Source organism: Drosophila mauritiana, chromosome 2L, assembly GCF_004382145.1.
Source record: "Drosophila mauritiana strain mau12 chromosome 2L, ASM438214v1, whole genome shotgun sequence".
NCBI lineage: Eukaryota > Metazoa > Arthropoda > Insecta > Diptera > Drosophilidae > Drosophila > Drosophila mauritiana.
Window position 1 is genome coordinate 14,583,055 of NC_046667.1, and position 13,268 is coordinate 14,596,322.

Genomic DNA, 13,268 nt, shown 5'->3' on the forward strand with positions numbered 1-13,268 from the left:
TCCTGCGCTCTTTGGGGATGTCTGTGATTGCATTCCATGTTTTGTCTTGTTTCCATTGCTAGGAGACCAACTAAGGCTGCCCCGCTCGGTTACATTATAAATTTTAAAACGACCCAGTCGCTTGCACCCTGCCACACATGCGAGATATAAACAAAATTATACAAAGGGAGGGAAGGATTGTGGCGCACGGGACGGGCAACGCGTGGCATAAACCATGACCAAATGGCCTTGGCAAATGTCGTGCCTAAGGAGCCAAAACGCAGTTGGCATAATAACTCACGCGTGATGCAGATATCGTATTCCAACAGCACTGGCAACAAAAACAAAGACATAAAGATGCCGAGGCATATAAATTCAGTTGTTATCTAAATAAGAACAAACTGTTATTTATCTGCCCATATGAATAAGGGTATGTAAGGATCTCTAATGAAGTTTAGGCCAACAATATTTGCAAATTTCAACGTGAGGCTTACCATACGCAGTTTTCCTAATCCTTTATTTTAAAGGATATATTGGTTTTTAATGATTATCTTATCATTATTTGATTTCTTTTCTGTGGGACATCGAAGTCTTATATAAATGAGCAAGTTTAAAAGAATGTTCGTGAGATTTCGCCAGCCTGCCCCAACAGAAGAATTTTTTCAAAAACACAAACATTTGGGCGCACATTTATGTGTACCATATATGGCTACGTGCCGATCATAAAGTTTATTTGCGCCAACGTAGCAACAAGCACAACACCGTAAGGACGGTACAAAGCACCGTCAATTGCTATAACGTGAGCAAAAACAAACAAATAAAAAATAATATTCTAAAACATAAAATATGAGCCGGCAAAGTATGTGTGGAGCATAAAAAATATAATCATATTACGCCTATACATATACACACAGCCGTATGCAAAAGCACACAAACGTACTTTTTTCTTTGGGCGTAACCGAAACTGTTCTGCGGAGGCGTGGCAACCTCTTTCAGATTGAAGTAAAGAAAATATTCATATTTTAAGAAATGAAAATCAAAGAAATGCTATTACGTGATGCCCTTGGAAACAGGAAAAAAAAGAGGAACAGAACGGAGGACGAAAAATGTTGACTGTGGCATACATGGCGGATACGTAACGCCATTGAGTTCGATTCGTTTTCCCTATCCGGCACTTTTGTTTCACACTTTACGATGTCCGCAGTACATCCCCAGTTGGTTACTTCAGTGCTGTGGACTACGAATTAAAGTGGCTTAAAGTGGAAATTACAATTATTGGGAGATTTTTTTCATCCTGCAGGTGAAATCTGTGGGCGGTGAAACCATTTCGGGTACCCAGTTTCAGGTCTCCACTTTAGGTCTACTTTGCAAAGTTATTTTTTATTTATTTTTATTGAAACGGGGCCACAGCTAAAGTCCTTCATTTAATTTAAGCGACTGCCATACATTTTGTTAGCCCACATATTTCATTTGTGCCTGTGGAACCCCTCCTGGCCACCACGAACGCTACAGTGTTTTGGCCCTTTGGCAAATTATTCACAATTTGTCATTTGTCTTTGATTTATTTGCATTTTAAAGGCTTTCAACGGCAGCGATGGCGACGGCGACATCGCCGCCGTAATAAATTTCGTCCTGGTCTGGTTCCCGAACCAGGCCCAGGACCGTCTACCTTTTGGTAGCTGTCGGCAATTCCTTTGCCTGCCCCCGCTTTCTTTCTTTTCCCTTTTGGTTTCTTCGGTTTTTGCCCAGCGCTTCCTTCGGGAAGCCTTCATTTGCCACTTCCATTTCACTCATACTTTAGACTTAAGCACAATTTGTAATACTTACAAACGACATTCAATTTCCACATGGTCTCCAAATACAGGCCATTCACATTTGGATTTTCCGCACGGCATGTTATCGATTTGCCATCGTCGTCTGTGGTCGGCACAAAGCTCAGCTCGGAGCGTGTCGAGTTCTTTGATATGTCGTCCTGCAAACAAAAAATAACAAGAAAATAAGGGAAATCACAAAAAATATAAGAAAATGTTGCTGCATTAATTAAGTTTTCCCGCCAGCCAGTGCCTAAGACCCTGGCTCAGACCTTGCCTTCAGGCAAAGTTGGGTGTCCTTCTGTTTTTTGCGTGCAAATTTGTCGAAATATTTTATGTTTGCAATTTAAAATTTATTGGAATGTTTGTTCGGGTTTTATGTGTGCTCCACGTGTGGGTGGTTGTCTTCGTGTGTGTGTGTGTGCTTTTGGGGTATTATAAATTTAATGGCAGACAGGGACACCAACAAAAGGCGTCACACAATTAGTCGATGCTCCAACCGCCGCCATATAGTTGGTATGGCCATAAAGTGTTTTTCCCCCATCCCACGCCATGTGGCTCGCTTTGTTAGCACTTTACACATGGCTCAAATCGCTCCAAGGCAAGGCATTTGCCAGATATGTGATTTGGTGTTCGGGTTATGTGGTGCTGGGGTGTTAAAGTGCTGGCAGTTAGCGGGAATATAAATCCTTGTCTTTAGGGGGCGAAATATGATCGATTGGATTTAATTCGAAACAATTTGGGGTCATTTTACAGGGTTGAATATAGCGTGACGATTTCAACACTCTAAGAAATATAACAAATGTAACCAAAGCCTAATGGCCTGAATTAGTAGGCGAAATTACAATTCACATAAAAAATAAACTTTGCCATAGTACATAGCTTAACTTGTTAATTAGTCAGTAAATAGGATTTTTTTAGAACCATAGGCGTTTTAAGAACCTCCATAAACTGTATCAGTGTAATATTGAAAAAATTTCCATTTTTTAACATGCTCGTTCCCTTTGCACAGGCTATTTCAATTCATGGGCCAAACTTCTCAATTAGACCGTCTGCGGGGCTTTGATTAATGCCTGAGGCTTCCACAGCTAAAATACTCCGCCTGAGCCCACCCACAACCTGGCAAAAGGGGGCAGACACAGACATATATTAGAAGCCCCAAAGTAGGGTACGAAAAGGCATGTAAAACATGTGGGATGTGGCAGGACCGAGGACATCAGACGGCGGCATATGGGCAGAGGAATCGGGACCTGTGCCGCATTACGGCAACTTTATGCTACATGAAAACTACTGAAAAACATTTTCGGTCTTTAAAACATTGGTTGGCCCAGGAGCTGGCCAAAACGGCAAAGCAATCAGCGTGTATGCATATAAGCGGATAGACATGGACATAAACAACAGCCCAGACCGTAGAGGCCCGGGTTAGGATATAGCTAACCAGGACTCGACTCGGCTCGACTCAGCTCGAGGTCCCGACACACAAAAATGAATTGCAACAAAATTGCGCCAAAACTCCCATAAATTTGTCCAAAGTTGAAGAGAAAAAAAGCAAAGGAAGAAAACAACAAACAGAAAAACTCGTTTTAGGTACCAATGTTTTGGGATACCCTAACAAATGCGTTTAATTCTTCAAGAAAAATCGCTAAATATATGTATAAATATAAATATATAAATATATACATGTATATATATGTATATGTATATATATATAGGCAATAGATGATTCATACTTTACAATAACTAATTGGAAAATAAATAAAAAATGTAAATGCATAGCTAAATAATCATAGTATTCTCAATTTATCGAAATAAATATCTTTAAGACATGTTTAGAAGACTTAAGCAAAATAACTTTAAAAACGAGGGTGAAACCTGAACCAGTTTAGTTTGCCGGACTGCAAGCAGTCCGTTGAAAGGGTACAAACAAAAAAAAGAAAAGTGGGTGGGCCAAAGCAAAATGCAAAGCGGACTAGAATCGTTTGTGTATTGTGGAGTTTATATCACATTATCTGTGTTTATTCTAACCAAGTTGTGGGGTTGGCTGGGGGGCACTGGACTAGGACCCAGCTGCGAGTGTGAACCACGCCCAGGGACAACAAGTGGGTGGTGGTCTGTAGTTCAGGTTTTGGTTCTGGTTCTGTCTGTCTCTGCACTATGGTATCCAACCGACTGAGGACAGGGTACGAGGGTGGGTCAGGAGTTACGAGCTCCGTTTGTTTGGCATGACTGTGCAAACACAATAAGTTATCGAGCTGAACGTGAGTCAGTCAACAGCAGCATGGAACCGGAGGCAGGGACAGAAACAGCCAACTAGCTGCGTCAATTGCGGTCACTCCACTCCATGGAAAGTCCCTTCATAGCTATACATGCATCCATATATATATATATATATAAATATACTCCCACTAACCTTTGTGCGTCGTAATTGCCGTTTTCCCTTGTACCAGGTGATGATGGCATTTGGCCGAGAGCCGGAGGATTCGCAGGACACCTCGTAGCGGCGATCGGCAATCATCGAGCTGTGCGGCTCCAGGATTTTCACAACCAAAGGCTTCACTGTAATTGGACAGGAAGAACATTCAATTCAATGCAATTGTAATTAAAACTGTTTACCATAATATTTCATGGTCTCATAATTGCAGTTCGTTTTGTAAGGCAATCATTTTGGACCCCCATTCCCGTTTACTTCGCACAAAGCTAGGGCTGTGTGCTCTGTGCCCCACAGTATCAACAACAATTTGTGTCTATTACGACTCGACAGCTCTCAAGTGCTGCACTTCCTGGCAGGATTATGACTTTGTCCGGCCTTCCGATGCCGTGTCTGCTGCTCGTTGATGACTGGACTCCTTGAGCTCCTGCCGCATTGTGTTCCACCTGGATTGGTTGGATGGATGGAGTGAACCGAGGCCACGGGCTTCTGCAAACACGAGGGCCTGACATTCGAGAGTTGACGCCCCCCATCGACTATGTTGTTTTCTCGTCAGTTGGCATATAATTATTTAATGGCCCTTATAATGCTACATTTAGCATTATGGCAAGTGTGCGTTGGCCGGAAAGTCATGCTAAAGCTTTGGCCGTTTGAAATTTTGAATTTTCTTTAGCAGAAGGCTTTTAAATTAGAACCTACATACATATTTATGAGCAAATCGATTTTTTAAGTATTTGTACACTACGTTGTGCAATTTAGAATAAAATTATATCAATCCGAAATTGGAAAATGTAGTTTATCAAAATATACAAATATATTGGTATATTTTTATGGAACAGGTAACCAGGTAAATAATCTTTTGATTGCATCCTATCTTTTAGGTATTCAAGATATTGGTGCCCAGGATAGTGGCTTTCAGTCCAATTTTTCCGACTTTTAACAAATGTATTAGGGCAACAGAGCCCATCACAAACAACGCGACTTACAGTGCATATCCAGTATGAAGCTCTTCTCCTTGGGTTTATCTAATTGCGTATTCAGTGCCTGACATGTGAATACGGAATTCAAATCGTTGCGCTGCACCGATGGCCACAACAGACGGTTCTCGATAACATCGCCGGAATTGTGCTCGTTTTGATTGTCGACAAGCAGTCCATTTACGAGCCAACGGACTTGCGGTTGCGGCCGACCTATTGGGATACCAAAAACAAAAAAGCAAGAAAGGGGACAAGAAGTTAGTAAACTGGTTGTAAAAACGAAAAATGGTGCAAATTAAAAAGTCAAGCTTGAAAAAATACCACAAGCCAAGCCGGAGCCAAAAAGTAGTGCAACCCAAAAGCAGAGCACAGACTTTGTGATATTTTCATTTGCAGCACTTTTTCTTTGCTTTTTTGCCGGTCAAAGCTTTTAAGGAAATTAACAGGAAATTGTCTAGCCGAGCATACGGATATGGCTCGTATGGATGTATGTGGGTGTGGGTGTGTGTGTGTGGGCGAGTGTGTTTCTCTTGTGTGTATGTATGTGTGTATCGGGGTATTGGGGTTAAGTTCGTCTTTTGTAGTCAGTCAGCTTAACTTACCGCCCACCACACGACAAGTGATAACGATATCATCGCCCTCCTGCTTGGGCCCCAATTGAGTCCCATTCAGCTGACGACCCCAACGGTCCAGGATGATTGGCTGCTCCGGAAGTACTAAGGACAAACAGGATGGTAGGAAAAAACAACACAGATGGATGGGTTTTTTCAATGGCACTCGAATCTCATGAATACAATTCGAATTTCGAATGCTTCATTTTATGGGCAACACTCACTTATTACTGACAAATTGAAACGGAAACTTTGCGTTTGACTGGTGCGAAAATCCACACGACAGCGGTAAATACCCTGATCATGTCGCTTGATATCCTGCAAAAATTGTAAGTTATTATTTGTGGTTTTTGTGTTTTGATGCTAGTGAGTAAACGGGGAATTAGCATGCACACAGTCAACTAGAAAACCTGGCTTCCCAACCGTATAATTTTCAATTATTGCATGACACTTGAGCTTTTGCGGTTTTCCCTCGAGTGGGCTTCAAATGCCAGAATAGAAGTTGTCGTTTGTCACTTTTCCACAAGAGTCCTTATGGGCCTTTGCAATACCTGTGTTTTCAATATATACAATTTTTCAGCATATTGTTCTCTCAGCAGCTTTGCTCTTTTTACTCGAATTCATTCACTTATTTAATAATTCAATTGAGTAAGGAAGGACGCCTTCCATTATTTTGTGATTTTCTGCTGGTATTTTTCCTTGTTGCTTAGAATTGAATCTCAAAATCTATGGGTGTTAATCCGCTTCTCTAAATATAATATTGCAGAACTGATTCTGATTTTACGCACATTCAATGCGGATTATTTGTTGACAATTTTCTGAGATGCAAGGTAAGGAGGATTTTATAAATTCCATTTATTCATTCTTCTGGTAATAATTCATATTTCAATTTTAAATAAATGCTAAGCAATCGAATTATAGATTTAATTTTTAACCACTTTCCAAGAGCTACTCTTCTTAGTTGGTACAGTTACGATTGATTGGATCAAGTTATTCATGCGTAAACTATTAATTACAAAATTCGTGAACAGATGACACCCATTGGAAATACTTATTCCATTTAGTTTGATTCTCGATGCGTGAGCAGACTCTGTGACCTGCTTTACTTCGATTTGAATAGTGAACACCATGAAGGGCTATTGATTATATGAGAAGTAGATAGCACCCGTCCCTTATATATCCTAGACTCGTGTCTTTGCTGCCCGCTCATAAATTGCGTCAAGTTAATTGGCTTGCAATTGAAACGCAATTAAAATTCATTTATAAGCTCAGCCCCAAAGCCACGCCCCACCACACTCCCAGGCCAATTTTAGCACATAATTCATAAATAACAATTTTTGCAAAGACTCTCCTTACATTTCGCTCACCCTGCTAAACATTGCGAGGACTTTTCGCCTGGCGGATTTATGGTGGCCGCCTCTTCGTGTGCATTTCACATTCATTTCGAAATGCAGCTCGTTAACGGAGTCCCCGAAAACCCCCATATTTCCCCCCAAGCTGGCTGTTTATTGCTTAACTCACTTAAGACCTTAACTAAGTTGGCCTTTAAAAAGTCAAATGCCAGGGCAGAGACAAGCCCAGGGCAAGGAAATCCAAGGCGAGACGATGCGATACGACGAATTGAAGTAGCAAACACATTGCATAAGGACGAAGTACTGTGCGATGTATGTTTGTTGGCATGTATGTATGTATGTATCTATGTATTGCATGACAGAAACGCTAAATCAAGTTATCTGTAAACATGCAAGACATTAATAAACATTTCGCGTGCGCCAGGCAATTTAACAACTTTTGATATCTAAATTTGTTTTTCACATTCCATTCAGCTCCTCGACTCTTCTTGGCCATGTTTGCGCCATTGCTGCTTCCGCTAGTTGGTTGATTCTCTGTTTTTGGCCAAATCTGTGCTTCTCCTATTTTTTTGATGTTTTTCGTACGCATTTCAGATTTTCATTAACTGTATAACACTCACCGCTTCGTTGGAATTGTATCTCAAATTGCATTTGTCTGGCCAAAAATGGAAGACTTTAAGCCGAATTGTGCGATTCAAAATGAAACATTCACTTCCGATTTGTGTATATATTTGTATTATATCAGGCCACTTTGTGTTATTCCTATTCCGTTTTTTCTGCCTTAATTTTTCATTTTCTGGTTGGACATTTATTTATTTAAAATGCGCATTTATGCTAACAGTTTTTCTATAGGCAAATAAGCATGACCAGTGGCCCAAAAAAAAGCCTGCAGAGAATGCATCTTTTCAGGTGCATTTCGATTGAATGCATTATTTAATTCCAGGTAATTTGAAATGTTAAATCCCCGCATTTATTTCATTATCAAGCAACATCCGCCATCCGCCCCGCAGCACACTGAGCCAAATTAATGGGTACGGATTCACGATTCCCACGGGTAAAACTCACCTTTATTTCCAAGGTTGCTGGCTGCGAGTCGAAATGGAATTTGGCACGTGAGCCAAAAACCTCCGGGGCTGACCAATGTCGGGGCTGCTCCCGGCTCTCCTTATCGCGCACATCGAAGCTGTGGGTGGGGGTAGAGAAAAAAAAAACAGAGAAAAGAGATGAAAAACACACAAACACATTAAATAACATGAAGCCTTGAAAAATGCCCCGCCCACGACCCATTAATATTTAATGTGGGCGGGCAATGCGAATTAAATCAAGCCCCAAAATTTCGTCCAGCTCGGAAATTAATGAAATCCATAGCCAATATAATTCAACCGAGAGGCTCCTGCCCGCGTTTTCCACACGCCTCTGAACTTTTCGCACGAAAATTAGCGTAATTTATTTTGGTTTGCTCATTAGGCTGGGTGGAAAATGCGATGGCGAACGGCGTTTGTGTGTAAGGCCTTGCCAAATGCAATTTATGTGCTGCAGATAAAAATTAATTTTTTTTGTTTTTTGTTTTGCTTTTCAGGCATTTTGCTCCTCAAATTGTTCTGCAGATTTAAGGCAGCACTGCATTTAATGGGCTAAGTTTATGCCTCCTGAGAGTTTCCAACTTTCCAAGTACTTCGGTATTTAAAAGACAATATTACCTTGGAATGACAGCCGTTGAAAATACAAACAAAAAATGCAAATAAAAAGAAGCCATAGTTTAGTTGGGCTATTTTTCTTAATTAAAGCATTTGTTAACTTTTTAAAACAAATAAATAAACATGATAAAAAGAGCACTGTCGGCTAAAATGCACACGCACTTGCAACGATTTTCAATGGTTATTATAGTCACTTTAAGCAAATAACTTTAAATGTAAATAATTAAAATACGTGAAATATTTGCAACGTTACGTTGGTTTACATTTAATTTCATTAAAGCCAACTCTGTCAATTAACGTTTTTCGTTCCGGCCAGTTCGGTTCGGAAAAAAATTCGTATCCTCAAATTTAAAACCAGACTGAGGTCTCTCAATCAGAAGAGGTCCTTTTCAGCCACTCTGACCCGCTGTCTCCCTCTCTCATTCGCTCTCTCTCTCTCTTTCTCTGTTTTCTGAATGGCTCTTTCGCTTTCTACCAAATTGTTGCTACTGCTGTTGCCGTTCCAGCTGCGATTGCAGCCACTTTCGAATATTTCTGCGGCGAGCTGAGCGTTAAGCGCCCTTTTGTATGCAACACACAATAATTTATGCGGGAAGCCGTCGAACTTGCACTCGTTGCAAATGCAACAACTTAATTGCGCCACGGCCAGCAGCCGACTCAAGAGCGGAATGAGGGCCAAAACGCGCCCCCTTCCCTTCCTCCACTGCCAGCGTTAACCCAAATTTTAATCGCTGCTTTTTTTTTATTTCTCGTCGTCCTTTGCGACGCCGTTTTAATTAAAAACTAAAAAACAGTTGCACTTTGCTTAAATGGCAGCAGAAGCGCGACAGAAGGAGAGCGTGTGCGAAAGCGAAATTGCAAAGCGAGTGCCCAAGTTAATAATAGTTCCACGGGAGCCTATGCAGCAAATGTTTATGCCTAAATAGTACGCAACGAACTGGGCTGCCAGTGACGCGACTGCATGCAAATTGAGTGTAATAAAAAGGCACCGGCGGCACCAGGAGGCGGTGCTGGAAACTAAGAAAAAGGACGACGAGAACGGAAGAGGATGTAAAGTGCGCAGACTGATTGAATTTGGAAATACGCTGAAGGATAAGCGAGTTGCCGTTGCGGCGCAAGTAGGAAATCGAATTCAGACCTCGAAAGTAAATAAAATTTTAGCACAGTAAACTATTTCCAATGGGTTAGATTAACCTGTTTTATGGCTTAAGGTATGCTTCATTAAAATTGTATGTTAGGGTGGCATTATGGTTGGTATTTTATTTATTTTTTTCTATCCAACCCCATTCAAATCAATTTAAACCGCTGCCACACAGCCTAAGATACCCTAAGCGACGGCAAAAGCAATTATGTAGAGGAAAAAATCTATGGTTGACAACCAAAGGGAGCAACGTGGCATGAAATGCCGTGAATGCAATTAGAAGTTAACACAGTGCAGGTTCTCAGCCAAGGGCCGTCAATTACGGCCACTTTATTATGGACCCGACTTTGGTTGACTTGCGATCTGACCTGCGTTTACTTGGCAATTTTACCGTAATTTAATCTTCGGTGCCCGTCGACGTTCTACTTGAATATTTTCACCGGCACATAATTCCTGTGGTTTGTCATGGCCCGAGGTTAATCACTCTAAATTAGGTAAACATAATTAAGTTAATACCCAGGCGCAGACAGAGGAAAAACAAAAGTCAAACACAAAAAAAAAGAAAAACGAGGGGGGAAAATGAAACAAAAACAGGTGGGACGCTAAGCTAAATCACACATCCTTCAAACGCACACTGACAATCAAGCACACACACACACACACATACAGGCATACTTGAAGAGGGGGAAATCATAGCATACTTATGTGCGCCAGCGCCCCAAACGATTTAAAAAAGGTACCAACTCTCGAGACTCTCGTTTGCATTTAATTATATGTGTGCCCAGGCCGAGACAATGGTCCAATTGAGATGTCGTCCTCTAGGACTCACCTATAGAGCGGTATGCCGGCATTATCGCGGAACCAGAGCACCATATACACATTATCCAGTGGCTCTGTGATGGGACAGGGCAGCGACACCGATTTTCCCTCGACGGCATCAATGTCCTTCGTTTTCACTGCGGTTCCGAGCAAATTATGTTGTCACGATTTTGGTCGGTTTATTTTTTTCCGGTATGCGGTTGGTCATCGTGAGCAGCAGCAACATCAACATCATCAGCGTCGTTATGAAAATAGAAAATAAATGCGTAAAATTTGTTAATTAAATGCTCCATTTTTCCCAACTTTTCCCCATCGTATGCGTGGCTGCGTCGTTGCGAGTAAAGCTTTTAGCAATTAAATGTTGATGGCGGCTTAATTCCTACGTAATTACAAATGCGTAAATTTGAGCCGCCCTTTACGGCCCCAAAACATTCCGCACCCATTGGCTTAGCAACAGCCTGCGGGCGGCCATGTTTATTTATTATGCATGTGCAAATGCGTGCACCAATGTTTTTTCCTCTTTGGATTCGACAGGCTTTTAGGCCCTTTTATAGGATCAAAACTTGCAAAGCTCAACAAGCAAAGTTAAAGTTTGCGTTGGATGGTGGAATAAAAAAAAACACCAGCTAAATTAAAGCAAATAAGCAAATGCCATTATAGTAATTAATTTTATCATTACAAACAAATAAAGTACATAACTATTTTTGATTAAAAAGGACATAGTCTATATAATAATTAATGCCTGTGGATTGTGCTTAACAAATGGCGAAAAAAAACGAAAATGTCAAATTTTTCACAAGCGAAACGTTTTAAGAACTAGTTGACATATCACTGCATTTATTTATCTCGCTAAGTCAGCAGAAATTCAATTGTTTCTCTCTTAAATTCCCCTATTTTATGGCTCTATGCGGCGTTTTAGCTGCAACAACATTTTGGCATTTAATCAAGCCACACAAAAGCGGCAAAAACAACAATAGCTGTCACATGTGTTGCGGCTTTTGCTGCTTTTCTTGTTGTTGCCGCTGTCGCGCGTCATCTCGTATCAAATGTGTATAGATAAAAGTATATATAAATATAAATAAAAATGTCTGCGCTGAAAATATTTCGCATCGTATCAAAAGCAAAAGAGGCCATAAAAAATCGCTGTAACATCCTTCACAAACGCCTTCCCCACACCCCGCTAAGCCTATCCCTTCCCGTTTCTCTTTGCCTTCTCCATTGACTTTATGTGTAAATATGAAAAAATGTCATTTTATTGCCACAATGCGTCGAAATTTTGTGAAAATTTATTGCGCATACGCAACGTTGTACAATAAATATGCGCTTAAATGCCCCCAAAATGTACGGGCATGGCTTTGGGTGTGAGATGGTGTGGGTGTGTGTGTGCTTCGGTGTGTGTGTACGTTTTATGCTTTCTCTGTTTGCTTAGCACTGCGGCACAGCATCACAACCAGCAGCGCTTCAATCCAAAATACTTGAAAATCTTAAAACATGGGGCAGCTCTGAAGAATGTCAGCGCCCATGGCAAATTGCTACAAAATCGTAGCAAAATTTTAGATCATTTTTGTTTCGTTTTGAAACACGCTTGCCCAATGCAAATTTTAATATTTAAAATCGACTCAAAGTTGCATTCATAAACATTCTCTAAGGATGCAAAACCAAAGCAGTGTTATTCTCAATTCTTTTAGAATTAAATGCTAAATAAAGATTTTATTCACATAACACAAAAACTAACACCAACAACTAGTTTATTATGATTATTTTTGTCAAATTTAATGTGAGGGACTTTTGGAGTTGATGGTAGCAAGAAAAACTAAATATTTTTATTTTAAGAACTAAAGTTCTTTGAATTTAGATTAATGCCCAGAAAGCACGCACTTCTGAACTACTTAAATAAGGCAAATATGTTCCAAAGAGATAAAAAAAAGAGTTTTAGAAAAATTTAACACCATTTTTACAGTGCCATTAGTCTGGCAATCCGAACTGCTTGCATTCCAATGCATTTTCTAGGTGATGGTGCATCAAAGGAATGGCAAGGCGAAATGCATATCGTTGGATGCATTGCTAAACGACTGGAAACTGCTCAACCCTTCTCTGGCAAATTTCAAAATTTTGTCTGCTTGGCTCTCGCCTTTTTTGGCTGCATTTTTGTGTCGCCTTTGGTTTTGGCCTTCACTTAACTACAGCAGCCAGCTCGACAGCTCGTGCATGTTAAAAGCTATTTAAATATGCTCTCTTTGAATGCCTTGATTGGCTTACTTGGGCTCTCTCGCATCTCGGGATGCCATTCCCCCTGACCTCTGACCCCTCTAACCTACCCGACTCTTTTGGCTTGACTGGCGCTCGGTTTGCGTTTGCTTTTGGCTTGCCTTGACTTGGCATCTGACAAAAATGGAAAGAAAGCCAAATGAAATAACAACGAACGTAGATGGAGAAGTGAAGTGCTGGAGCTG

General features: G+C 40.8%; 1 protein-coding gene across 2 annotated transcripts in view; it reads right to left on the reverse strand.

Moving 5' to 3' along the window:
• The window catches only part of LOC117145130 (neural cell adhesion molecule 1), a 65,100-nt gene that overhangs the window by 23,410 nt on the left and 28,422 nt on the right, over positions 1 to 13,268 (reverse strand). For both annotated transcript variants that reach the window (XM_033310663.1, XM_033310654.1), the window contains exons 3-9: positions 10,826 to 10,952; positions 8,224 to 8,341; positions 6,031 to 6,124; positions 5,798 to 5,911; positions 5,205 to 5,408; positions 4,201 to 4,346; positions 1,807 to 1,951 (exon numbers count right to left, since the gene is read on the reverse strand). In XM_033310663.1, the coding sequence (XP_033166554.1) occupies positions 1,807 to 1,951; positions 4,201 to 4,346; positions 5,205 to 5,408; positions 5,798 to 5,911; positions 6,031 to 6,124; positions 8,224 to 8,341; positions 10,826 to 10,952 (948 nt within the window). The remainder of the gene's footprint in view (positions 1 to 1,806; positions 1,952 to 4,200; positions 4,347 to 5,204; positions 5,409 to 5,797; positions 5,912 to 6,030; positions 6,125 to 8,223; positions 8,342 to 10,825; positions 10,953 to 13,268) is intronic.